Genomic DNA, 27,210 nt, shown 5'->3' on the forward strand with positions numbered 1-27,210 from the left:
CTGGACAACGGCTTCCAACCCTCCTCCCTCTTGTCCCAGTTGGTTGAGCTCCTAAGAGCTCTGCTTCATCAACACCTGGAGAACTTCAGTTTCCCCATCCCTAATATACTGGCTTCTCAAGGACCATCAGCAAAAGTCAGGTAGCCCCAAGTGGTTTATGAAGATGAGCACTACGAATTAAGGAGCTAGGATACCTTTGATGTGTGCCTAGTGCAGAAATTTATTTCCTGAACCAAAAGTGACCTCCCTGTTGTCTCATAAGTACTCATTCTTGATTTTATTCCTCCAGGTTTTCTTATTTAAATCATCGTAATTGAGACAAAATAAAGAGCCTTTTAATTGTTTTGCCATCAACAGAGAGTCAAAATTCTTGCAGATCCCACCATCTTCTTGGCCCACGACCCTCATCAGTACAGGGAGAACTCTCTGTACTCAAGGTGGTTGAATAGCTGAGCCTAATGCTGGAAACTTGTAATAGGGTGAGATACCAGAAGCCTCATTCATGATCACAAAAGCTTCCTTTCTTAATCCCCTAGAAAGGATTCTTCTTTATGATAGACAACCTAGTGTGAGAAGATTACAACTTTGACCTAATTGGCTTCCCATCTCAGCATGATGAGGCTCTGGGCTTAATTAGAATAAAGACACTTTCTCCCATCTGTTCGGTAATTACTCACTTCCTGGCCAGCAGGAAGAATAAAAGCTGAACAGCGGGCAGTTTGAGTGGCACAAGTGGTTTTTGTGTGCAGTGGCTGGTCGGGTGCGTTGTGCCACTTTTAGACATGTTCCAATTGGTTCTCTCCTTTCTTGATTCTTTTTTCCTCTCTGCCCTTCAGGTAGAAAATGTCAAGTTGCTAGATCGTTATACCAACAGGAAAGCAGCAAATGGGACACTGTATTTGACGGCTACGCATCTGATCTATGTGGACACATCAACTGAAGTTCGAAAAGAGACATGGGTAATGTTGGAATGTGGCAGGAACTGGTTTCCAGACTACTGAGAACCAAAAGGGTTCTTGTCCGCTGAACACTATGCTGATTTCTACTTTTCAAGTAATGGGCTTAACCTGAACAATCTGGCTAGTCCCTAACTAGCTGCCTTTTAGAGGCTGAAGATCGCAAATCCCAGCATTAACCAGGTTAAGATGACTGTGTTTGGCCTGTGGCTCATAAGCAGCCCTTGAACATGGGATCCCTGATGGATCAGACCAAGCAGGTTTAGTCAGCAGAGTATGAAGACACTGAAAATCTTTTGCTTAATTTTCAGCACATTGTGTTTGGAAACACACACTCTAGTGCCGTTATTAAAAGTGTGAACATGCAAGATCACTTTTTTTTTTTTTAAGAAATGACTGTCAGCTAAGACTGTCTGTGTTAGCCCTTCAGGGTAGACCAGATGAGGAAACCAAGTTACAAATGCTAAAACTATTCTTATTATAAGGTTACCGTTACAGAATCTTGCAAGTCTGAATGTGCCTCCTCCCTTTATCGTCCAGAGAACTAAGGAGGGTCCAGCCTGCGACGCTTTCTTAAATTACATTTCTGCCTCGGACTCCAGTTTCCTTTATCTGACCCTTGTCTTGGTTGCAGCGCTTTTCCCTGTTCTTCATGGTCGTTCCTACAGCCCATTGCAGCAGGATTGGATTGGATCGGGAAGAAGTGCTTTGGGATGCACACAGACGTGAAAGGGCTGCAGACTGGCCGGTGCACCAGTGCATGCAAAGCCCCTCTCCCCAATTGACTCCAAAGCATTGCACAGCCCAGGGGTGTCCAAAAAAAGTGGTAACAAATGTCAGGATGTCGACCACGAGAGTGCAAACTCTGCCTGCTTTTTACGGTGATGCACGTAAAAAACAGATGGAGCTTCGATTGCACCCTCGTGGCCACCATCTTGACTTTTGTGACCACCCTCTGCAAACCCACCAGATCCTATCAATTAACTGAGATCAGAGCCCGTACAGGTAGTCCTCGACTTCTGTTCAGCAACTGTTCACAGTTACAACAGTGCTGAATGAATGGTGGTTATGACCAGTCCCTGGAGTTCCAGCCGTCCCAGCACCCCCGTGGTCACGTGATCATGATCTGGGAGCTTGGCAGCTGGTTCGCACTTACGACCGGTTGCCAAGTGTCCCACGATCACGCGATCGCCATTTGCAACCTTCCCTGCCGGCTCCCCCAGAAAGTCGATAAGGAAGCCAGCAGGGAAGGTCGCAAGTCACTGGGTAAGTCTCCCCCGCCGGCACCACCTCCCCAGCCCCTCGGTGCTCACACCACACTGGGCACTCGCACACCCTCGTGCACTCCCCGACCTGCGTGGTGCCTCTTGTGCACCCCCTGGCATCCTCCCCCACGTGGCAGCAACCACTTACCTGCCTGCCGGCCTGGGTCTTGCGGCTTCCTGCCAGTTTAGTCAGTGTCTTTCGCTGTGGGAAGCCAGCAGGAAGTCACCTCACCTAACGACTGTGGGATTCAGTTAATGACGGCAGGCAGGACTGCAGGGATGGCCGTCGCTAAGCGATATGGTCACGCTTTATGGCTGCATCGCCTAGTGACAGAAATTCCGGTGGCAATTGTTGTAAGTCAAGAAGTACCTGTATATTTAAAGGTTCACTGATGAGGTTTAGCCCTCTGCCCAACTTGTATTGACAGTTTGGTCTAGTGGTTAAGGCAGCAGGCTAGAAATCAGGAGACTCAGTTCTAGTCCCACCTTAGGCATGAAAGCCGGCTGGGTGCTCTTGGGCCAGTCACCCCCTCTCAGGCCAGCCCACCTTACAGGGTTGTTGTTGTGGGGAAAATAGGAGGAGGAAGGAGTATTAGGTAATTCGCCACCTTGAGTTATTTATAAAAATAATAAAGGTGGGATAGAAAATAAATAAATAAATAAATAAATAATAATAAACCAATTGACAAGCTGGCATAAAGATGTGGCAGGTATAGAGTTCATTGTTCACTCTTCATTTTCATCCCTGCATTATCTTGCTCTGCTTAGGTCATTTAGTGAAAAGGAAAATAGAAAACCAGCCAGAACAAGGTCTCCTCCCCAGCACCTGAGTGGCATGCAGATTTTCCCCTTAGCTCAGTGGCCCCGCGTTCCCCCTTCTTAGCTGTCTCTGCCTTCAGCCTCGGAGAAAATCAGCTTCTCTGAAGGGAACCCTGCCCGGAGATGCTTGCCCACAACGGTCAAGCCTTCAGAAGCCTCATCCAGAACATTTAACTTAGATTGCATTCATGCCTAAAAACTGAGCCCCTTTAGCGGACAGTGCAAGGGTCTGCGGGGTACGGCAGCTTTGGTGGTGAGAATTCACCTAGAAATCAAATTTGCAGCCACTTTCACGCCCAGCTGCAGTTCTCAATCAAGTACATTGTTTGGGAGTCGCAAAATGCAAGTTACTATGGCCTCTTCAACGCTAGTCCCTGTGAGCCGTTTTTTCACAGAGGGGCACTGGTTTTGGATTTTTGCTATTTTAACCACAGGAAGGTTCATAATTCACACACACACACACCCCACCTCCATTTATTTTCCTTGTTTCCTGCAGATTCTTCACCACCACATAGCTACCGTGGAGAAGCTACCTCTGAATGCTTCTGGCTGCCAGCTGCAGATTCGCTGCAAGAACTTCCGCGTGGCCCACTTCCTCATGGGCCAGGAGCGAGACTGCCACGAAGTGTACACCTCTTTGCTGAAGCTCTCGCAGCCAGGTGCTTGTGGCGCACCATCTGTCTGCCTTCCGGGCCAGGGCCGCTGCGTGGGAGCAGCCTCTTCTCCTTGACTTTTAAGTTTCTCTTTCCCTGGAGAGGAGAGCTTTTTCCAGGCGGTGCTGAAATGGGAATAGCGTGGTTGGTTTGGGTTTTCGTCCTAGCAAGGTGTTGGCAGGATTCAAGCCGTTGTGCTGGGTGCCTTGACGTTGGTGCACTAGGGAGGAAAACTGGGCCGAGGTGTGTGGGTGGAAGGGAAAAAATTATGTGTGAAGTAGTGCAGGAAGTCTTTGAGCCCTGAGATTCGTTAGGATGCTGTTTCTCTGGGCCTGGCATGAAAGACTGGCATCGAGCATGGGCAGAGTTTATAATTGGCAGAGTGAGCTGGTTTATTACAGCCTTGTTGGCTATTCCATGGGTTGGATGTTAATACTGTCATAATCTTTCCATGAAGAACAGCCAATTTTGGGTTTAAGCTACCAATTATATCTTAAGTTGAGGTGTTCTGAAGCCGTGTCGCTGCCTGTAGTCTCTGGAGCCCTGCTTGGTGCCCTTAGAGCCACCTCTGCCCATACTTGCCAAAACTCTTTAACAGAGTTTCCTACTATTTTAAGCGAGAAATCCTTGAAAACTGCATTTCCAAAACTTGCTGCCTTGACTCACGACCACAGTTGGGACCGGAATTTCCATCGTAAGTCATTGCGGTTGTAAGTCAAGTTGCCATGTGACTGGACCCAATTTTGCGACTGTTTTTACAGCTGTCATAAAAACGACAAAAAACAGAAAACAGCAAAAAACATTGCAAAATGTGATCACATGACTGCGGGATGCTGAAACCGGTCGTAAATGCGAGCCAGTTGCCAAGCACCCAAAATGTGGTCATGTGACCGTGGGGGTGTGCAACATTTTGCAATGCTCGGAAGTGCTTTACAGGCTGTAAGGCACCCATTCCAAATCCATTGTAACTTCAGACCATCATTAAACAGTCATAAGTTGAGGACTACCTATAGAACAAAAAGGAAGCTCCTAAAGCCAGGAAGAAAACCAGAAAATCATGCCCTTGATATGCTCTTTATTTTGCGTTATTGTGCCCTGTGCTGTGACTCAAAAAGTTTTCTGTGGCTGCCAGCTACTAAACAGCTGCCCATCTATGCCTCTTGAGCATTTTTTTTTTGGTGAGAGGGAATTGGAAACTTCTTGCCTTGCTGTCCTAGCAAAGTGTAATCTTCTCTTTTGTCTAGCTTGCATCCCCTTAGCATTGTTCTGATTCAGCTCTTCCAGACAATCCCACCATATCTTACGTGTCAGCCAAACACATAATCGCTCATTATTTGCTACTGGTTGACTGACAGCTGAAGATTACCTGTTTGGTCCATGGCTTCCTTCATCCAATTCTTTCTCCTTTAAGCACTTGCTGCCTGGAGAGTTGGCAGAATGAGTTATTGATTGCGGTTTTCGGAAGGGGCCAGAGAACTTGCCCGTCTGAATCCCAAACCGATCATGAGGCTTGATCGCAATGCCGTCACATTTCCCCCAACAGATTTGACAACGTCTTAATGAACAGATCATGGGTAAGAGGACACCCAATGATTGGCCCAGATGGGGCATCTCCCGCCATCCTTTTCCAAACACCTTGAGGTGTCTCGGATTACAGCACCCTTCCTTTTGTGCCAATTCATCTGGAAGACATAGAGTTAGGAAATGCTATTTTACGTCACCCCATAAAGTATAAATGTAAAGGAAAAAATATTCTGTTCATAGAATCTTTACTGGAAAAAAAAAAACCTATAATAAAATGGTTGTAATCATACGTGCAATAGCTGAAAGGGCTCTAGCGTATTGTCTCAGGGCTTAGTAACTTCAAGGTTTATTTTTAAGTCTGCGGGAAATGTTAAATGGAAATCTAATGAAGTGGAGTAGAAATTGAAGGAAGAAGTCACTTCTAATGTCATTGCATTGCATGCAGTTTTTAAGACTTGGTCTTAAATGCCCAGATGGCTGATTTTTGCCTTTCAACATCGCTTTCCGCTTTAGTGAAGCCTGAAGACCTTTATGCCTTCTCCTACAACCCCAAAACGCCTGAAGGCAGCCGAGAAACAGGCTGGAAGTTGGTAGATGTCAAAGCAGATTACCAGCGGATGGGCATTCCCAACAGCTCTTGGGAAATTAGCGATGCCAACAGGGATTACGAGGTAAGCTGGCATCCGCTTTAAATCTGCTATCAAGGCTGGGTCGGTTATAATCCGCCTCTCCTAATTTGTACATCTGTAAGAAATGGTTTGCAAGTGAATGGACCATCAGTGAATACCTGAAGATAGTTTCTTTCTGTATCTTAGGTTTGCAGCACCTATCCTCGGGATCTGGTTGTGCCTAAAGCAGCTACTCGGGCGATGGTCTTGGGAAGCGCGAAGTTTCGAAGCCGAGGTCGGATACCTGTGCTTTCCTACTTCTACAAAGAGAATAACGTTAGTCAAGCTGTGTTTTCTTTTCTATGGATTTGCTCATTTCCCCCCCCCCCCCAGCTTTCCCGTGCAAGCAGTGCAAGTCACATTGTTTCACAGGACACCTTTTGAAAACTGTACAGATGGTGTGTGTGAAGGCAGCGAGTGGTCAGCCCTGCAGGGTAGTCCAGATAAAAAGCACGCCCAGGAGTATTAGCTTTGCCTTTATTACAAGGTTACATTAGTCTTGAAGATGAAATTGATATCTAAATTTAGGGTCCTAAAATCTGGGATTTTAGCTGGGTCGCAGCCCAGACATTGGGAAGGAAGGTTGGAGATGAAATGAACTGAGGTGGTACAGTAGCTGTTGTGTGATGGCACCAGATGAATTGAATTGATTGGGCCTGTGTGACAAAAATTACAGGAGGTGACTGCAGAAATATTACTTGTTATGTCTAGTAGGTCTGTGCTCTGCATTGCTTTGGATCTGATTTAGAAGAGGTGCTTTGGAGTGCACAGGAGTTTACATGCAGCACCTATGATTCATAGGGAGCCAGTTTCGGGTAGCGGTTAAAGCACCAGTCTAGAAACCGGGAGACCGTGAGTTCTAGTCCTGCCTTGGAAACAAAGCCAGCTGGTGACCCTGGGCCAGTCATGCTCCCTCAGCCCTAGGAAGGAGGCAGTGGCAAACTACTTCCAAAAAGCTTTGCCAAGAAAACTGCAGGGACTAGTCCATGCAGCCACCAGGAGTCAAAAACTGACTCAATGGCACCCCCCAAAAAAAAAGACTTGTTAAAGCAGCTGTATCTTTCTCCATTATTAAAGCAGCTGCAACAAGTGAAAGCCATGTTCCACAGCGCCTTTTCTGAATCAAATGTGAAGCATTGCAGAGCTGGATTCGACACCTGCATGCGTTAAAGCCATCATCAGCACTCGGAAGATAACGCGTTAGGCTATGCATCTTTTAACGCATGCGGGTATCTTGAATCCAGCTATGTCCAATGTTCTTTATGGTCACTGAATTTTGGAGAGGGCAGTTGATTGCTAAAATTTCAGCTGACTGCAGCAGCTCCCTCCTTTGGATCTTATGGGAATAGATACCATCAAGGTCGATTTTGTGAAGATCTCGATGGCAGCTTTCCATTTAGAACAACCTAAGAGGCATCTTTTTGCTGTTTCAGTCCTCAAAACTAGTTACGCTGCCAGTCTTCAACTAATTACATCTTATCTCTGCTACTCTCGGCTTTTTGAACCCTAGGGAAATAGCTCGGAACAGATAATCTCTTTTATTACTTGGCTGATCGATGAACTGGCTCTTATTGTGGAATAAGAGCTGAGCTGTTGAGTGCTAACCTTACCGTTTCTGCAGTGCCCTCACCTCACGGCTGGGCAAAATGACTTTGTGATGGATTTCGTTTTCCCGGGGAAATTTCCCTTTTACCAGTGTTTGGCTCCCTTGCATTCTTTTCACTCAGCATTTTCCCCATATTGGGGGCAAATAAATAGATGATGAAGCAGCAAAACAAGGAGGAAACAAAATGATCACTCTTTCTCTGAAAAGAGGTGGCCCGTACGTAGAAATCTTATTTGAAGCTTCCCGTGATTGGGAGGTGGGGGGGGGATTCACTCCAAAGAGCTATTCAGAGTTATAACTTCCCCTTCCAAATTGCATCCCTTTGTGGTGTACATTTTACCCCAAACATGTTTCTGATATTCACACACATCCCTGTAAACACCCCTCTCTAGCATTGGGATGAAAGGTGAAAGGTCCTCTGTGCAAGCACCGAGTCATGTCTGACCCTTTGGAGGGATGCCGCTTTCGTGATGTTTTCTTGGCAGACTATAGAGCGGGGTGGTTTGCCAGTACCTTCCCCAGCCGTCACCTTCCTGTCATGAGTAAGGATGGCGAGCAGGGGGCTCCCATCCAGACTGTCAAGCGCATGCATAGCACTGATGAATTGTTCAGCCATTCAAAGAGACACAGATCGGGACCGCCTTAACCCTTGGGGGTTATATGTCTGGGTTTTCCCACGCTTCTTCAGTTTGTTAGGATTCCTGTTAAGTACTAGCAATAAATATTAGAGACCAGTTCCTTGTCTCAGTGTGTTTCCTGGTTGTTAGGACACTTCCCCAGCAAGCAAGCCGGGTGCTCCTTCTACCCATCTCGGAAGGATGGGAGGCTGAGTCGACCTGAGCCGGCTGCCCGAGAGCGAATCCGGCTTCCGCTGGGATCGAACTCGGGTCGCGGGGAGAGCTTCGGTTGCGCTGCTGCCACCTGCCACCCTGCGCCACACAAGGCCCTGGCATCGGGATAGTTACATCCGAATTGAGCAGGTACATCGGTGGCCAGTTCCGAATGTCTCACCTGCCCTGTTCTACAAACCCTCTGCATTTCAGGCCGCCATCTGCCGATGCAGCCAGCCTCTGTCCGGATTCACCACTCGCTGCCTGGAAGACGAACAGCTGCTGCAGGCCGTCAGGGAAGCCAACGCGGGGAGTGGGTTCGTGTACGTTGTGGACACAAGGCCAAAGGTATTGCTTCTCTGGCTGCTTGGATGTTGGCTTCATTTACAGCTCCGATGCTGCTGCTGGGAATACTGACCTGGGCTTGGTCCGTTGGACGCCGCCCTTGAAAAGGCAAAGGATACATTTTTAATTTCAGTGAATTTGTCCCATCGGCCCGGTCCCTTTGCTGCTCTTCTGAGCAGCTGGTGCTCGGTCCAGACAGTAGAACCATCGGGTTGGAAGGGAGCTTGGAGGTCTTCTAGTCCAACCCGCTGTCCAAGGCAGGAAACGTGATTGTGGTTATGTGGTCGCTCTGAAAGTCAGCGTCAGGCTCCTCTGAAGTTCCTGGCTGGGAATTCTAAAAATGGCCAACCTGACACTTCCAGGGTGTGCCAGGCTCAGGTAAAGCTGCCGTAGCTTTGTGCTTGTTTTGTTTCTCTTCCTTGGCTACCTTTTCCAGAGGTGGGAAAAACAGAGCAAATTTGTGCAGCACGTCAAACACAGCTTAACGTTAAATATGGTAAGGCACTCACCCAGCAAACGTGGCAGGCAGCACGGTAAACAACGCCAGGTTGTGTTTTTTGCCTGTCCCCTTCCTTTTCATTCTGTGTTCCAGTCACCTTTGCAGGGGCTGCCTGTGCGGTACTTCCAAAACATTTCCATGGCCGGTGGTCCCTTAACCTGATTTGTGGTCCGGGTTGAGAAGAAATGCTAAGCCAGACTTGCACATCCTTTGGGTGTCACGCAGACAAGGTCGTTACATGATGAGAAGGGAGAGAGAAGAGGGCTGTGAAGGCGCTGCATTTGGTCACAGCCGAGAAGGTTGCACCATGTTCCGTTTCTCCCTGATAAGCTCTTCAGAGAGCAAGTGGGCTGCCCTGTACCCTCGTGCTGAGAGTGACAAGTGGAATTTCTAACTGGTTTTTTTTCAAGTACTGTAGTGTTGAGAGACTGAGTGTGTGAGTCAAGAGTGACCCATGTACGCGGAAGGCTTTATATTATAGCTGTTCCGCTATTGCAATGTGCTCTGCTTGGGGCTGCCCGTGCAGACCACTCCGAAGCCTCTACTAATCCAGAATGCAGTAGCTCAAGGAGTGATGGGCATGTTGTGATTTGCCCACGTAACCCCTGAACTCGGACAACTGCACCGGTTATCAGTATGTTTCCAGGTGCAGTTGAAGGCGGTGGTTGTTACCTTAAAGCCCTGCATAGCTCAGGACCTGCATAACTTTGGGACTGACTTCCACCAATTGTTTCTGCCCATCCAGTAAGCTCAGGTAGAAGAGGCTCTCTTTAGATCCAGGGACTGTCACTTAGGGATCTCAGAAGCAGACCTTTCCCACTGCTTCCCCCTTGCTTGTAGCAAGCTCCTCTTGAGATCCATTGGGCTCCAACTTTCCTGCGGTTTAGAAGGTGACTAGGCGACCCATGACGTTGGGTCATCGTTTAGAGATATTTCCTTACCAGATTCCTCAATGCCTTCAAGAGTGGCAGAGCTTCTAATGTACTTTAAAATTCAGGGAGATATTCAGAGATGTACCTGCCTTGACTTCAGGAAAGGATCGTTACCTTGTCGTGGTGCTGGAGCTTGACCACAGGAAATGTTTTGTGACATTTTGTATTATGTCATAACATGTTTTATGATATTTTTTATGTCATAACATGTTTTATAAAATTTGCCAAATTTCAATTCCATGGGAGTCATGGGTCCTGGATTTTGGATGCATTCTGTAAGTTAGCCCATTGGAGGTAGCCTGGTTCAAAAATTGTTGTCCTATGATGCACCATTTTGCCCAGTTAAAGGTTACAAACAAACAGACACAAGAGTTTTAGAAGTGTATAGATTAAAGCTTGCTCTTTGAACAGGTCCTGGCGGTAGATACGCAGTGAAGTTTTCTACCTTGGCATGCGGCACTCTGTTTGCTTTGAGTTTGTTTATTGTCTCTGGCCAAGAACAGTGAGTTTGTTTCATTTGTATGCGTCTTTTTATCCTTATTAGACAGAATAGACTATGAAAGCCAGCCCTATTGGATACGATTGGAGCAGCTAATGTGCCCAGTAATAAATAAATGTCATTGAATTTTCCTAGCTGAACGCCATGGCCAACCGAGCTGCTGGAAAGGGCTATGAGAATGTTGATAATTACGACTGCATCCGTTTTAAATTCATCGGCATTGAAAACATCCATGTGATGAGGAGCAGCCTCCAGAAACTCCTGGAAGGTAAGGTTTGATGTGCTTCTTAGCTACCTGCTTGCACAGACCAGTATGGAACATCTGAATGGGGGACTTTAGTAGAATAAACCTCTTGACTGTGTTCTCGGCTTGTTCAGCTTATCTGAATTCTTAGCTGGCATTACATTTGCAGTAATAAACTATCCAGAAGGCAGGTGTTATTTTAACTGGGAATGTAGATACATTATGGTATTTACTGACTGAATCACTTTGGTGTAACAGTGGTGCCGGGTACATTATACATACATGTCGGTTTGTTACTTAATAGTTGTAATATTTTATTGTTTACTTACTTGGTTTTGGCGCCACTCTGTTCCAAACAAACTCTGGGGAGCTCACAACATGAGGAGAACAAAATAAAACACAATAGGGTAAAGAAAAACAAAATAAATAAACAAGATGGAAAATCCAGCCAGCTAACACCAAAACATATGCCAAACACACCTGAGAAGGGATTCCGTCCACCCTACCCCAAAGCCTGGGAGAACAGCCAGGTCTCTAAGGCCCCATGAACACCATCAGGATGGGAACTGTCAGCCTTCCCAGGTAGACCAGACAGGAAACACAACCAGATGAGCTAATTCTACTTTATTGTAAGGCTATGCTAACAGAATCTGGCAAGTCTGAAAGTGCAAATCTCCCACCGCCACCTTTATAGCCCGAGAACTTAGGAAGGGTCCCTCCTAAGCCTCTTGCTCCATCCACTATACAGCTGTGGGCTATGCTCCCTCTTACCTGACCATTCCCCAGGCAGTATCTCTTCGCCCCGTCTCCCAGGGTCTTTCCCACGTACCACTACTGGAACCATCTGCATTTCAGCAGGGAGCTCATTCCAGGCACCATGACCGAAAAGGTGCACTTCTTGGGTCCTGATAGATAACGCTGTTTAACGGAGGGTACCTGGAGTGAGCCCAGCCTGTTGGCTTGTGTCGGCTAGGCAGACACCATGGGAGATAACCAGGCCCTGTGCCATGTAGGGCTTTAGAAGCCATGACCAGCCTCTTGAATCATACCCAGAAGCAAACTGGCAGTCAGTGCAGCTCATGAAGCAGAAGTGTTACATGGGCATAGAGAGGCGTGCCCTTTACTGCCCGTGCCGCTGCATTGTGGACCAGTTGAAGCTTCGGCGGGGTCTTCAGGGTCAACCCCATGTAGAGTGCATTGCAGTAGTTGAGCTGTGAAATGACGAGGATGTGAATGTTTGGAGGGCCACCTCATCCAGGAAGGAGCACAGTGAGGAAAGCAGGTGAAAAGGGAAACTTGGAAGATGGAAAGCTGTTGATCCTTAGGATGAAAGATGTTTAGGGCTTTTGAGCTGCAGAATTTCATACTGTTTGGTTAGATGAGGAACGGCCAGCTTCATAACGGGGTGGGGCAGCATTGACTTCTCCCTGGCCAAGTCCTTTGGAAATAGGATAATCCCCATCACCAAGGGGAATCCTTTGGCTGCCCAGTGCATCTCGCTGGTTGCCACTTGCATCAAACAGGCACTTCTTGGCACCTCCATAATCCCAATGTCTTATTTTAGACTTGGAGGACATCTCGTAAAGCTCCAGAGTCTCCTAGTGACAATGGCTAAGCATTAGGGATGTTGTCTTTCATTTGGGGTGATGACCCTTCCCTGAAGCAAACAATAAATTGCCGAAGATATTTGGCCCAACTACTTTGGGTTTCCTCCTAAAAGCAAGAACAGCTTACTTTGAGTTGCCCTTTCTGAGTACTGCTGGTGAAAGATCCCCATCGGAGATCTTTCTGTGGATGCAGAAGTTGTGACTCATCGCAGTCCGGAGGGCCCTTGGTTGTACCTTGGCTGCCTCTTCCTGAAACCCAGGCTCTTGTTCCTTTCTAGTGTGTGAAGCAAAATCTCCTTCCATGAGCGACTTCCTGACAGGCCTCGAGAACTCGGGCTGGTTGCGGCACATTAAGGCCGTGATGGATGCTGGAGTCTTCCTTGCGAAGGTAAAGCAGCCTCTGAGTTTGCAGCATTTTGCATTATTCCCAAAAAGGTGGAATGTTCACCAGCATGCAGCCTTTCTGGTTTGGGGAGAGGTCAGGCGAGAGCTTTGAAGAAAACTGGGAAAAATGAGAGGTCAGCCCAGCAGTTCCAGACTTCTCCTGGCTCCTGGTTTCTGTACAGAGATGGCTTGGAATGCACACAGGAGGCAGGGTATTTATCAGGGTGAATTCGAGATACCCGTAGGGATAGGAGAAGTACCAGTGGATCTGTGCCGTCCATGGGGACAAGGTTCACAGAGACAAAATCTGGGTTTCTCTGGTTTTTTTCTTAAGGACTCCTTGCAACAAGGGAGGACCACAGATATTAAAGGAGGCGTTTTTGCTTCCAACCCTCCTACAGTTTTGCATTCAATCTTTTTTTCTGCCTGGTGACGTTGCAGAGCCCAGCACTTGACAGCAACTTTGCATTGTTGCTTTTTTTTAAAAAAGATTCTTAAGCGCCTGTATCCCTGTCCTTCTTCCAGGCAGTCAAAGGTGAGAGTGCCAGCGTGGTGGTGCACTGCTCAGATGGCTGGGATCGCACGGCCCAGGTCTGCTCTGTGGCGTGTCTCCTCCTGGATCCCTTTTATCGGACGTTGAAAGGATTCATGGTAAGCAGAGGATCTTCCAGTTGGTTTCTTGTGGATTTAGAAGGTCGGCTTTGCTTTACAAGTGCTTCACACCCCGGTGCTCACCTACAAACCTATGCAGGTAGTCCTCGTTTACCGACTGCCTAAAACTATGATGAAAAGGAACTTTGTGACCAATCCTGGCATCTACGACCTTTGCAGGTCTGTAAAGCAAAGGAAAGCTGAAGTCAGATCGTAAGCAGAGTCGCGGTTTCACTTAGTGGCCGCTTCACTTAATGACCAAGTTGCCGGACCCGATTGTGGTTGCTAAACAAGAACTACCCGTACATGTGTATGTATCTAAACACAGGTGGCATGTGTGTCACATAGCTGCATGTGTTAGTGTGTAGCCATGTAGTGTATGTATCTATATTATTGTGTATGCATTATGCAATATATGATCACAGAAAAGGAACTGCACTTATAATTGTTCCCGCTAAATTGAACAGAGCCTCCTGACTGCTAACAGTTTTCAGTTCTGTTCTGACAGCATTGAGTCAAAAAATATACCCCAAAAGAGCCAGTCCTTTTGTTACTGAAATGAAATAGCTGGTTTGAAACTGGTTCTGAAAGGAAGCAAGGTCAGTGAAATGCAGTCGGTGGCTTCCATAACGGAAGAATTTTTGAGTGCTGCTAACGTGGAGAAGCCACGTGTGTGTGTTTAGATGGGGAAAAAATGAATGGATTCAAAGAGCTGTGTCAAGTTTTACTTCCTCGCCCCACTTCCTGTGCATTCGGAGCCAACAGTGTGGGCCTTTTCTCCTAATCATCAAAACCACAAGTCATAACTGCATTTTTTTCCATTTCATGCAAAAAGTCTGTAAGGGGTTTCCAGTCAGCAATAAACATAGATACTGTCTTTTCTCTGATCAAAGAAGTCAATTTAGCCATCGCAGCAAGTTCCATCATCTTCACCATCCATTCCTCCATTGTGGGTAGTGTCAAATTTTTCCACTTTGGAGCATGTAGTAGTCTTGCTGCAGTTAGGACACATGGAATGGCTTAATGACATTTATTTAAAACCTTCCCACTGGGGAAGGAGTGTTATCTAGAAGTCTCTGGATCAGTCACGGCATGCAAAACATTTTGAGTTCGAAACAGCCATTCCGTACCTTTCTGAAAGCGTTCCAGTCTGGAAGAGTCCCAAGCCCCAAAGGACTCTTTTTAAGCTCTGAGCATTTCAAATTTAAAGTAGTTTGCACACCCTTAATAAATCCTTGTAATGAATAAAGAAATCTCTCTGAAGGGTATCCCGGGCTGAGGAAATATATTTTGGAAAATGGTTTTTGAGTGCAACGTAGCTGCATAACTTAGGGGCCAGACTGGGAGGATGAAAAGCTGGCCGTGGACCAAATCTTTGGAAGGAAAAATCCTGTTTTTATAGCCCAGACTGACTTGGCCTCTTCCTCTCTCTTGTCCAATTTCTTTTTTAAATTGAAATTACTTAACAGGTAGTCCTTGCCTAACGACCACAATTGAGACTGGGATTTTGGTTGCTAAGCAAAGCGGTCATTAAGTGAATCCAACCTGATTTCACAACCTTTTATGAGGTGGTCGTTAAGCGAATCACTACAAAGGTTAAGCAAACCATGTGGTTCTTAAACAAATCATGTGGTTCCCCACTGATTTTGCTTGCTAGAAGCTGGCCGGGAAGGTTGAAAATGGTGATCACATGACCACGGGATGCTGCAACGGTCATAAATGCAAACTGGTTGCCAAGCATCCAGATCGTGATCACGTGACCGTGGGGGTGCTGCAGCGGTCATAAGTATGAGTACCAGTTGTAAGTTGGTTGTTTTCAGCACCATCGTAAGTCTGAACCATCACTAAACAAATGGTTGTTAAGTGAGGACTACCTGTACATATCTCTGAGGGCACTGAAATCATTTCATTGGTCTGTGTGGATTTTGCTGTGTGGACGATGCGGTTGGGAAAGTGATGGGCATTTTTGATGTTTTTATTACGCATTTTGATATATATTTGGTTGTTTCCATTACCTTTGAATTATTCTTGTTAACCATCTTGAATGCAGCCTGTGGGTGGAAAGGCAGGATTTGGGTTCTATAAAGAAAGCCACGTTATAATGCCGTCTTTCTGTCTCTTTGTTCTACCTCTTTTTCTTTCCTTTAACATTCTGGTTAACGTTCTTTAAGGTTCTGATAGAGAAGGAGTGGATTGCGATGGGCCATAAGTTCTCACACAGGTAAAAACAGCTTTGTGTGTTATAATTATGAATGTAGAAAAAATAGGTCTTCCTTGCATCCTGTTTGGAGCACGATTAACAGATTAATGGAAAGAGACAGCTCCTAATCTGAAGCCTGTAATTTTTTAAAAAGGCAAGACCTAAAAGAAAAAAAGTATGGGGCAGGCAAAGGGAAAATAAGAATAAGAATGAAAAACGAAAATATTCAAACTATTCCTCACAGTCCTTAACAGAATGGAAACTTTTTATGGACTTATTGCTGAGAGCAGGAAACAAAATGATTTGGCGATTTATGGATTTGCTGATTAAAAAGGGTTGAGTAATGGGAAGAAGGGAAATATGATGTAATTTTAAAGAAGGAAGTTGAAGATTTGTTTGCTTGTAACTGCTATAAAGATCAGGAGTTTATGTACTTTCCTTGTTTCTATTTGCTTTCTCTTTCTTATACTTTTCTCACTTTTTCATTTTACTTTTCCTTCCTTTTCTTTAATGTTTATCTTTCATATCTGAGAACAATTTTAACACAAATTATTATTTTAAAAAAAAGAATATTCAAACTATTCCCACACTATATCTAGCGCAGTGTTTCTCAACCTCAGCAACTTTAAGACGGGTGGACTTTAACTCCCAGAATTCCTCAGCCAGCATGGCTGGCTGGGGAATTCTGGGAGCTGAAGTCCACCCGTCCGTAAGTTGCTGAGGTTGAGTGGTTTAGTGTGCTGTGTGAATCCTGCCACTATAGTGTGGCGACCAGCGTTGATGGCTTAGAATCATGTCCAAGCATTCAGCACTGATCTCGTGGCTGGGTACCTGTTGGTGGAGAGGAAAACTCAAAGGGATTATTTTGGGACAGCTGAACTAGCCCTAAAAGGGATTAGTTCCCCCTTTCCACATCTTTTCATCCGTTATCTCTTTTCCAATTTCACTCTGCCAGTTTTCTTTGTGCTCACTTAATCCCATTTCATACGTTTCAGCAAAGCGGGACTGACCTCTGCATTTCAGTTTTTACAGAATCTCTTTTGAGAGGAAGGGAAGGGGCCAGGCAACCCCCGTGGAGCTGTTGCAATTCTGCCTGTCATTTTGCAAATATTTATGGTGCATTCGACCTTTCCTCGAAAGAGCTGTCCTGAGGTTCCCGGTTGGTCCCAGAGAGGCTGAGATCAGTTCAGCTTCAGCATCCTTGCTGCATTGCCTAGCAATGAGGAAGCAGGATTGAGACTGCAATTCAAAATAATTTATTTTGGTAATTTCCTTCCCTAAAATCTGAACATCTGGTTGGTTCATGCATGGTGCTAAGCCAAAATGCTTAACCATGGGTTGCTGAATGCTTGGACATGATTCTAAGCCATCAGTGCTGGTTGCCACACTACAGTGGATTCACACAGCACACTAAACCACAAGCAAACAAACCACATTTTACTTTAATGCGATGTGCAAATGCCGGGTACGTTTTTCTCATAACAATAAAAGTGGTTGGAGGGAAGAATAAACATTTCCCTTTGTGGGCCCAATTCCTTTGAGGAGGGGTGAACGTCCATCCCGAATTAACTAAGGTTTTCCTTTGAGGTCTTTTGTAATGGGCTTCTTGGAGCCTGGGAAAGAGGACGGAGCTTTGCAAAATGTTACAAATGCAGAATATCTACATATTCTTCCTTGATCGAGGAAAAGAGAGGTCACTTCCCCACTCCATCAAGACATAGATAGCAAGTGGATCAAGAAAGCTCCTCTGTAAGAAACTTAGAGATAAATTGGGTGCTAAAGTAAATGTACCCAGTTGGCAAGATTTCTGTCACTTAATTCCCTTTTTTAATAAATCTGGTTGAAGAAGACTCTCTGGGAATCTTGCTTTTTTGTTGTAAGCCCTTGCAAAAGGTTCAGCCCACATTCATTGGACTGCTACAGGGATGACTTGTTTGTTTGTTTGTTTGTCTCTCTAGGTGTGGCCATCTTGAAGGAGATCCCAAGGAGCTGTCTCCAGTCTTCACCCAGTTCCTGGAATGCACATGGCAGCTCATGCAGCAATTTCCTTGCGCGTTTGACTTCAGCGAGCGACTGCTTCTTGAAATTCACGACCATGTCTATTCCTGCCAGTTTGGCAATTTCCTAGGGACCTGTCACAAGGACCGAGAAGATCTGAAGTGAGCCGGTCTTTCCTACACACCGAACTTTTTTAAAAAAAATTATTAATTGCTTTTTAATTAATAACAAAATGATAAGACTGATGGAGATACATACATCGTCATAGAGAAGGGGGGGGAACATGAAAAGTGCTTTACAAAAAAGTGGAAGAAGTAAGAAAGGAAGGAAAGGAAGAAAGAAAGAAATGTCATTATAGCAGTAACCACTTACAATTCTCTATATACCTATCTAACAGAAATATTATTCAAGGACGTATATATTTCTAATACATTTGTATGACTATCATCATTTTTTTAACCTAACGTAATCTGTATAAATAAGACCCATATTTCAGTATACTTGTCCATGCAAAGTCTATGTCTATAAGCAATCCGCCTACAGGTGCCAAGTATAATCAGGTCTTCGATCCATTGAGCGAATGGGGCCATACATTTGTCTTTCCAGCGCTGCAATATCCATCCTTTAACCATAGTAAGGGCACGGAGAATCCATTTAATGTTGTTTGGTTGTCAAGTTCTGTCTACTAGGTGTATAGTTCAAAAGGCTATTACCCTCTGAAAATTTTAGCTTTTGTCGCACAGCCAGATTTGTATGGTCCACTACTTTCTGCATTTCCTACGCACAGAATTTTGAGTTTTCTCCTGTTTCATGGAAATTAAAATTAAGAGCAAAATTCTCTGATTATCTTTCAGGGGGAAGGAGAGTTCGATGCACAGAGGTGGGGAATGTGTAGCACGCAAGTGTGCCTTGGTGTGGGCCCTCCTAGAGCTACATGCAATGTTCCTTCTGCATCCACATGTGTCTTTTAGAAAGTTTTAATGACGAATTCATGGAAGCAAAGAGGCCTTGTCTCATGGAATACCAATAGCTAGGAAACAAGTGGGCTTCTTGGAGGCATCAGGTTGCCTGTTGGGAAACAGGATGCTAAAGAGATGCTGCTTTAACCTACTTTAGCAAGGCTCTTAAACCAGGATGTGCATTGGATTTGGTCCAAGTTTGGATCCCAAGGCAGTAATTTGGAGCAGATCTTTGCTTAGTATGGTGTTTCTCAGTCAGCCTGCTGGCTGGGGAATTCTGGGAGTTGAAGTCCACACATCTTAAAGTTGCTAATGTTGAGAAACACTGGTTTAGCAGATGGAGCAAATAAGACTGAACGCCCTTTGCTTTGATTCTGGCTCTCCTGAAACTTGTATTGCAAGCAATTTGTCTGCAGCCCCAACAAGCAATGAAAAACTGAGAACTAGAGAAGAAATTGCAATTAAATGCAGAATCGGTACTATTGCCCTCCTATTTTGTATTAACTATTTAATACTAGACAACCTCCAAGGGCAGTTCCCTGCATAAGCCATTGCAGTAATCTCAATGACAGGCTGAGCATGGAACTGCATCAAGAGACATTTTGCAGCTGTGCTGATGGTTCTCCTTTCTCACTTATTTGCAGAGCCTTTGAGAAAACGCATTCCCTGTGGCCTTTTCTTCTTCAAAAGAAGCTGGAATTCCGAAATCCACTCTACAAGGGATACACTGCTTACTCGTATCTCCAGCCCAATACGCTGCCATTCAGTTTCCAGTAAGTTATTGCTGGGGAAAAGGAGAGGGTTGAACCCAGTTGACCCCACTGTCCATGCTGATTAATCTTTATAAAATATTAAATCAACAGCAGATAAAGAAGATCTAAGGAAAGAGGTTCTCCTTAAAGAGGAGAAGCTCTCCGTTTTTGTAGTGGAATAAATTTGGGCTCACCTGAATCTAGTCACTTTTAAGCCACTGTCATACCCAATAATTATCTTTTGGGGGAACCAGCATTAAGCTTGGGTCATAATGGGAAGCTGTGGTTTAAAGGTTTTGAGATCAAGGTATAGGAGAAGGGAAGGGGAAGGTAGATGCACTGGTAGAAAATGTTTATTTTCTGATTGATCAAGTGTGGCTTATTAAACCAAGGTTTATGGCCAAAGCACCCCCCTGTGTTCCCCTGTAACGTCTGGAGGACTTAATCTCTAGGCGCTGAAGCAACCGTGTCTTAATTGTACAATCCCATGGGAGCATAAAATCATACATCAGCTTTCCAAATTATGCAGCCGTTTGCTTCATGGATTGTAGTAACGTGGAATTCCCCTTGCTCTCCTGAAACAAGGTTTTTATGCCAACCCGCTTTTCACTTAGCTAGAAATTCTGCTGCCGTTTATGGCAATCTGAAGTTGTGTCAGCAGTAGCCGAACCATCTATGATTGCTGGTTATCAAACTGTGAATCGGTGTATGATAGAAATTGACCCTGAGGTGGGTGGCACAGAGGGAAGTGGCTTCCTTCTTCCAAACTGTAGATTTCAGCTTGATTACATCAGAGCTACCGGGAATTAAGCCTGCTTCTTACCCCAAGGTGTACTTGCTGTTCTAGCGTCCAGCTAGGCCCAAGGGCTAACGAGGTAGACTCTCCATGCAAGAGGTCGACACAGGTTGCAAATGCAGATTTTTTTTTTGTCATCCTGTTATTGACTAGCAAGGGCCTAGTCCCTTCCCAAGCAGATGCTTTTATGCTGTTGAAAAGGAAGAGCTTGTTCAAAGTAGGTATGCGGTGTGTGTGAGTTTAGGGAATCTATACCCAAAGATATATGGGAAACCCCAAATCTTTTGCCTAAAACAAAGTTAGCTTAAGTATAACTACTTAGTCACTTTACTGGATTAGGCAGCCTGGTTCTCTTGAAACAGTCTGAATTACAGATCCCGTGATTGCTTTCCATTAGCAGGGGCTGCTGGACCCTGAAGCCCAAAACAGACGTCCTGTTTTCTATAGTGTGTTCGGTTAAATGTGGGAGTTGGCTTTGGGAAGCCCTCTGCATTCTCCGATTCCTTATCTTCCAAGAACATCTAGCCTGCTTCCCCCCCCCCAAAAAATAGCGCATTTCCTTTGCCAAAGCAAGAAAGTGACTGGATTCACACATTGCTCTCTATACCTTAATGTGCTGACAGGGTTTTAGAGTGTTCTATGCAAAGCAACTACATTTTTAAGCATACTGCTTTCTGCTCGATTTACCTACCTTCTGGGTAGAGGAAGGAACTACAGGTAGTCCTCGCTTAACAACCATTCATTTAGTGATGGTTCGGACTTACAGTGGTGCAGAAAAACAGACTTATGACCAGTCCTCACACTTATAACCAGTCCGCACACTTATGACCATTGCCGCATTCCCCGTGGTCACGTGATCACAATTTGGGCTCATGGCAACCAGTTCGCATTTATGACTGCTGCAGCCTTCCATGGTCACGTGGTTGCCATTTTTGACCTTCCTGGCTGGTTTCTGGTGAGCCAAATAAATGGGGAACTCTGTGATTCGCTTAAAGATCACGTGGTTTGCTTAATGCCTGCAGTGATTTGCCTAATGATCACTGCAAAAAAGGTCATGCAATTGGGTCAGATTTGCTTAATGACTGCTTTGCTTAACAACTGAAATTCTGGTCTCAATTGTGGTCGTTAAGCGAGGACTACCTGTAATGCTTGGTAGCAAAAATTGTAAGATTGCCACCCAGGCCCCTTTAGAAGAACCTAAAGAGGAGAACTGTCTCCCGCTCCTCTTGCAGATCTGAACCTTTCAGGAATCTCTCAACTATTATTTTCAATTACTTTCTCTCTCTTTCTCTCTCTCTTAGGTTCTGGTGTGGCATGTATAACCGTTTTGATAAAGGGATGCATCCAAAACAGTGTATCCTGGATCATCTGCTTAGCTGCACTGGCCAGAATTTGCAGTTGGAAGACAGTGCTGCAGACCTGGAAAATGTGAGTAAAGTGTACGTGGTATTGTCTGAACCCCACCCACGCATTCAATTTCACCGTGCAACATCTGTTTGCCTCTTTTGCATCGCACGGAGCAGAAGAACCCCACATTGCAACTGGAGGAAAAATAACAGATGCAGTTGCAGTATTTGGATGATTCGCTGTGTTGAACTTGGCTGGTGGTAAAATACAGGAGAGATCCTGTTCCATCCCTCCACATTTTGTATGGAACTTGCAGCTGAGACATCCCAGAATTTGAAGGGTTAACCTAGCTCTTCCTACTGGACGATTCAGACGTTGAGACTAGAGAAGAACATTTTTGCTTTGATTGAAAGCAGAGCGCATCAGTCTTGTTGGGACTTCATGGTCATATCTCCTGTGGTGTTTTCTTGGCAGCAAAACGGAAGTGCTTTGACACTGCCTTATTCCATTGTTGTTGTTGTTTTTCAATTTCCCCATCTGGTCTACAGCTCTGGGACCTCCTGATGGTTTTTCGTCCAGATCATAACCAGGTCCAAGTCTGCTTCGCTTTTTGAAGTCAACCAAGGTCATCTAGGTGGTGCCGGTACTGTGAACATGATATGAAGTTGCTACTTTATTCAAGGCAGCCCAGCAGTTGTGTAGGCCCTATAACCACCTTCCTCAAACTTTACTCTTCAGTTTCCATAAGTTCCAGCCAGTGTGAGAAGGAACCTTGATATTAGTAACAACAAACCTTGAGTTGCCTCTTGGATTTTGAAGTAGCTGCCTGGAGGGGTTTTTCATCTGCTCCCTGGTAAGATCAAGGGTATCTTTTCAGCCTTTGCTGAATAGATGTTTGGGGGAAACTTCAACTCAGTCTGCTATTTTTCTCATCACGGATGTTGAAGCTTCGGCCTTTGCTAATAGCTTCCCCAGGGCTCTGGACACTACAACGAGTTTAGAACGTAGCATCCTTGGTGGAGAACAACACCTTCAGGAGATGCCCATCACTCCTGTATTGAAAATAGCTGCACTGCTTATGGTGGCTTTCCAGGCTGAGTCCAAAATGCTCATCAGGGTGCATAAAGCCTAGCCCAGCTTGAGCCCAGCTTACTTGCCTGACCCTGGATGCTGATTCAGCTCTTTTCCACTTTTAGATCTTCAGTGAGGCATCTTTGCAAGTCCTCCTTTGGGGACCTTCAACGTTAGTAGGTCATTCAGCCTTTTTCTCTGGCTCAGACAATATGAGACCAGTTCCTTCCTTACTACAATTTAGGAAAGGGATGAAAGCACTGGCTGGATTCTTTGTTTTTTGGTTGTACCTATTTTGCTTTTTTGCTGAGAACGTTTTGAGTTCTTCAGTAGGATTTTGGTGGTTTTTATTGTACAACTACATTTGTAAGCTGCAAAGAGCACAGATCTAAGAGATTCCCCAAGTAAACTATCTAGAGTGCTTGGGGGGAAAAGCCAGGATATAAATCTAAGGAATAAAAAGGTATGGGAAGCAGGTGCGTGTGTGTGTAATAAACATGTGCCTCTTCCCTGTGCCTTGTGAGTCCACAGGTGAGCATCAGATTGCAGAAAAATGTAGCAATGCCAAACAATAACTCTTCATTTTCTTCCACGGTTGAGACAAATTAGTTATTCATGCTCTCTGTTTCCTGTTTGTCTGTTTTCCCACTTTTTATCCCTATGATTACTAAGAATCTTTTTAGCTGTTTTCTAATCCTCCCTTTCTACCAATGCAGAAACTGCCTCTCTCCGATGGGCTCCTGCCAAATGAAACATCTGTCTTCTCCAAAGGGGTTGCCGCTTCGCTGGACAGTTCCATCTCACCTATGGTCAACACTCCCCAGGACTACGAAGCCCCCCTGGTGCTGGCCAACGGCACCATTGGTGGGAGAGAAGGCGAGAGACCAGATCAGCAGATGATGAGCGAAGTGGGTCTTGTTCCTCCCACTGGCACCGCAGACAGCAACAGCTGCAATTCATCCACCATCAACAGTGTGCCTCTCTGGGGCAGTGATCAAGCAGATCTCCAGAGGGCTTGAAGTGATCTTCCCCTCTGCTGGAAGAGTCATAGGAAAGGGGCAATAAAGCTGGTGAGATCTGTGGCCCTGTGCTGGGAACACCACCTCACTGACACATGGCTAAGTGTTGTATTCTGTATTCTCAAAGGGGAGGAGGACGGAGCCCATTGGGGACTTTCAGGCAAACTCCCAGAGGTTGGGGATGATGCTGAGCTGGGGGCTGCCACAATATCACTCATCCCAAAACAGCCACGGACATCCTTGATTTGGGAAAAAGACAGGTGTGCAGTCAGCCAGTTGATGATGATGTTGGCTCCCAAGGCAGGTTATATATATATATTTTAAGGGGGGAGAATTCGGATCCATAAAGGGTGCCTGTGTCAATCCCTTTTAAAGGGGTGCCTCCCAACTCTTTGAGTTCCACTGGAGGGCTGGGATGGGTTGCTTCTGGGTAGCCTCACTGGTCCTCCTGTAAGCACCTTTTCTTTGCAAAGATGGAATTCCCATACTGCCCAGCCGTTGGCAACGTGACCTTGATAGTCGTGATACAGTATTTTGAGTGTGTGGGTTTTGTCTTTTAAGGACTGCCTCTCTCTCGTGTCTTTCGTTTAACTGTCCTGAACGGGCCCCGCATTCTTATTTGTTGTTCTCTCTCTTCATTGTCCGTGGTCTTGAATGTCTTTGTCGCATGTTAGCACAAAGTCTTAAGGCATCTGCAAATATCTTGACTGTTCAAGCATTTATCATCCTGTGTCTATGGAGAACACTGAAGTACTTGGCCAGGTTATCAAGCATCTTCCTTGGCTTAAGTGCCAGACTGCTTTCTACTCAAGTGCTCAGTAATGTCCTACGTACCATCCATACCGATATCTAATTTTCAGAATCCACCCGCTCCTCTTTAGCAGCAAAGCATCAGCAATTGAGTCCCCGCCTCCCTGCAGAATGCTCTTGCCCAAAGCTTCACTAAGAGTCTGACCTAAGCCAGAATGTACGTTCCATGCATGTTTTGAACCAAAAGGAAACCCAAGCTTCCTGTTTTGTTATCCTGGGGAGGGCTTAATGCCAGGAAGGAAGTGCTCAGCAGAGGGAATGTGAGGCCTCTGGCTTTAAAATTCCCCAACAGAAACATACGCAGAATCTGTGGTCCTTTCTGCTTAATGGTGCAGATGAGAAAACTTCTTGGGAGAAAGCAAACCTTTGCCCTTAATGTTCTCTGAAATGAGGAAATGGCAGTGGACTTTAAGAAGATTAGTCTCCTGGTGAAAGAGGAGACTGACCGAGAGCATTCCTGAATCCGTCCAGAATTTCAGCTCTGAGCTGGCCTACAGCTTCAGAAGTAGGATTGTTGGGGCTTGAAGGGACTCTAATAGGAGAGAGAATAGTTTGCCTTGGATAAGCAATAGTTCTTCCAACTTAATTTCATTGCATCCTGCATGTCTATGGCGTATCTTCCACTGTCCCCAGCATCAGTGGGTCAGATCACGGTAACATTCCCTGAATTCTCTAGCGAGGCAATGACATTCCGAAGGAAAGACATCTCAGCGTCTTGGTCCAGCGATGCGGACGTTTCCTGCAAATAGTCGGCCGTGGCTGTTCATGGAGATTGTCGTCTTTAGGAAAGCAAATGGTCTTGAGTCCTTGCAGGACAAAATCCTGGGGCCAGCCAGGCATCTTAGCTTGAAAGACGGGTCAAGTGGCTGACTGGGTGACAAGCCATCCTGCTCCAGTTTTGTAATCTGCTTTCCTTTTAAGAGATAGAGGAATCATGGTTTTTCTTTGGGTGAAATCTTCCTCCTGGCATCCCTGATCGGAAAAGTTTGCTAGGAAAGATGGATCACCCAGCATGATGTTTGGATGGACTTGCTTTCTTGGCTGCTGGTCAAAAACCTTAATTTTAGGCACGTGAAAAAGACAAGAAATCTCAGGGCTCACAGTATCGTTAGAAACAAGCCCAAGTCCCAAAAGAGGGTCAAAATACCACAATTATTGGCAGGCAAATATACAATGACCTTGTGGATTAGTTGAAGATACCTAATTAGGTTTTGGATTTTTTTCCCCCAAGGAAAGATGTTTTTTGCTCCTGAGCCATTTCCAAAATGAGAACTATTTTTACAAAAAGCCCCCACCCACTTACCCTTTCTGCACATTTGGGGAGGATGAGAAATTCAGAATCTGTTCTTCCGATGGAATGGCCATTTATGAGGGGAAGGGGATCGTGAACCAAAAAGAGGAATATTCCGATCAAACACAGAATAATAATTGAGAGAAATTTCAAATCCCTATCATTCTGACACCAAAATGTTCTTACAGTGATACAAAGCAAAAGCTGTGCTATTGCATATTGTGAATAATAACGGATTTCAACAAGCAGGTGTCATTTGATGCACGGGAAAAGTTAACTGAATGAAAAACCACTGATCGTTAATTTCATCTGGTGGAAGAACCCAATGGCAAATTTTAAAATTCTGCTTTTATAGGCCCTTGGGAAAGTTTTCAAAGCATTAAAATCTGTCAAGTGGTGGGAGATGCACCAGCTTTTAAGTCTACTGTATAATCTCTGCAGCTTGTATTGCCATTTATTTATCCAGTTAGCACTGCATCTCAAGAGGTTTCGCTTCCTTCTCCAAGCACTTTTTTTCTCTGAAAAACCCCTGACCTCTATTCCGTCAGGGCCACCTCCTAAAATGGATTCTTTCCCCACGTCTCTCATTATCCACTTCCTCCGTCCTTTGAAACATTTCATATTGTCTTGTCTGGTTCAATAAACTTTGTCAGTGATACAGATGCGACCCCTGATTTCTCATCTTACTCAGTTTTTTTAAAGCCACATTTATTTAAAAGTATATATAGAATATGTTTCCAAAACTAATCTTATGTACCTGTAAAGAAAATAATGGTATTGGTGCTTATTTCTCCCCATATGAATTTTTCCAAAGTATTTGTTTGGATTCCATATTACCTGAAGCCTGACTAGAAAAAAACGGATACATAATTTGTCTACCATATTTGTTTACCAAACTTGGTTCAGCTTCCCAGCCATACAGTTTGCCTGTGTTGAGTTTACATTTGCAAAGCAAGGCATAGGTATGCGGAATGGACCCCTAAGTGTGGAAAAATCCTGTAAAAGCTCCGTTTCCCCCCACTATGCCCACAAGATTCTAATTCTCCCTGTTTTAATTGATGCCACGTAAGCATTGGTGATTCAGTTGATGCACCAGATTGCATACAAGAAGGGAAACTCATGAGCACCAAAATTGCAGCAAATGATGCCTTTTGCAAATCTGAACGAATTTTAAGAAGGCTGAACTAGGAAAAACAAATCTGGAGCACTAAGAGGAGAGAAGGGAAGAAACCAGCTTTTCTCCCAATTTGTAGGAGTTTTAACTTATTCCATAAATTGGCACTCCCTTATTAGAGGGAAGCGCCTAACCCTTAAGCAAAACTTTACTGTTCCATTCTTTCAGAATTCTTACTGCATCGCCTTTTATTTTGTAAGATTTCATTAAAGAAATACTGTATGATATTAGTTTTTATTACTTATTACTGTTTGGAAAAAGGATAATAGCACATCTGTTTCTCAAGCATATTGACTGCATTCATGGAACAC

At 45.0% G+C, this 27,210-nt stretch overlaps 1 protein-coding gene across 2 annotated transcripts in view; it reads left to right on the top strand.

Annotated features, from left to right (window-relative positions):
* Nucleotides 1-26,989, top strand: part of MTMR8 (myotubularin related protein 8) — a 39,596-nt gene extending 12,607 nt beyond the window's left edge. The window contains exons 2-14 of one of the 2 annotated variants that reach the window (XM_063313349.1): nt 837-959; nt 3,537-3,699; nt 5,731-5,888; nt 6,033-6,161; nt 8,535-8,669; nt 10,732-10,864; nt 12,726-12,835; nt 13,357-13,482; nt 15,654-15,703; nt 17,641-17,841; nt 19,284-19,412; nt 21,489-21,615; nt 23,322-26,989. In XM_063313349.1, coding sequence (XP_063169419.1) covers nt 837-959; nt 3,537-3,699; nt 5,731-5,888; nt 6,033-6,161; nt 8,535-8,669; nt 10,732-10,864; nt 12,726-12,835; nt 13,357-13,482; nt 15,654-15,703; nt 17,641-17,841; nt 19,284-19,412; nt 21,489-21,615; nt 23,322-23,624 — 1,887 coding nt within the window. In that variant the 3' untranslated portion in view covers nt 23,625-26,989. Of the gene's footprint in view, nt 1-836; nt 960-3,232; nt 3,700-5,730; nt 5,889-6,032; nt 6,162-8,534; nt 8,670-10,731; nt 10,865-12,725; nt 12,836-13,356; nt 13,483-15,653; nt 15,704-17,640; nt 17,842-19,283; nt 19,413-21,488; nt 21,616-23,321 lie in introns of those variants that run through there. The other variant, XM_063313348.1, reaches the window with a different exon arrangement.
* The last annotated feature ends 221 nt before the right edge of the window (nt 26,990-27,210 follow it).

The sequence above is a fragment of the Candoia aspera genome, chromosome 12, assembly GCF_035149785.1.
Source record: "Candoia aspera isolate rCanAsp1 chromosome 12, rCanAsp1.hap2, whole genome shotgun sequence".
Classification (NCBI taxonomy): Eukaryota; Metazoa; Chordata; class Lepidosauria; order Squamata; family Boidae; genus Candoia; species Candoia aspera.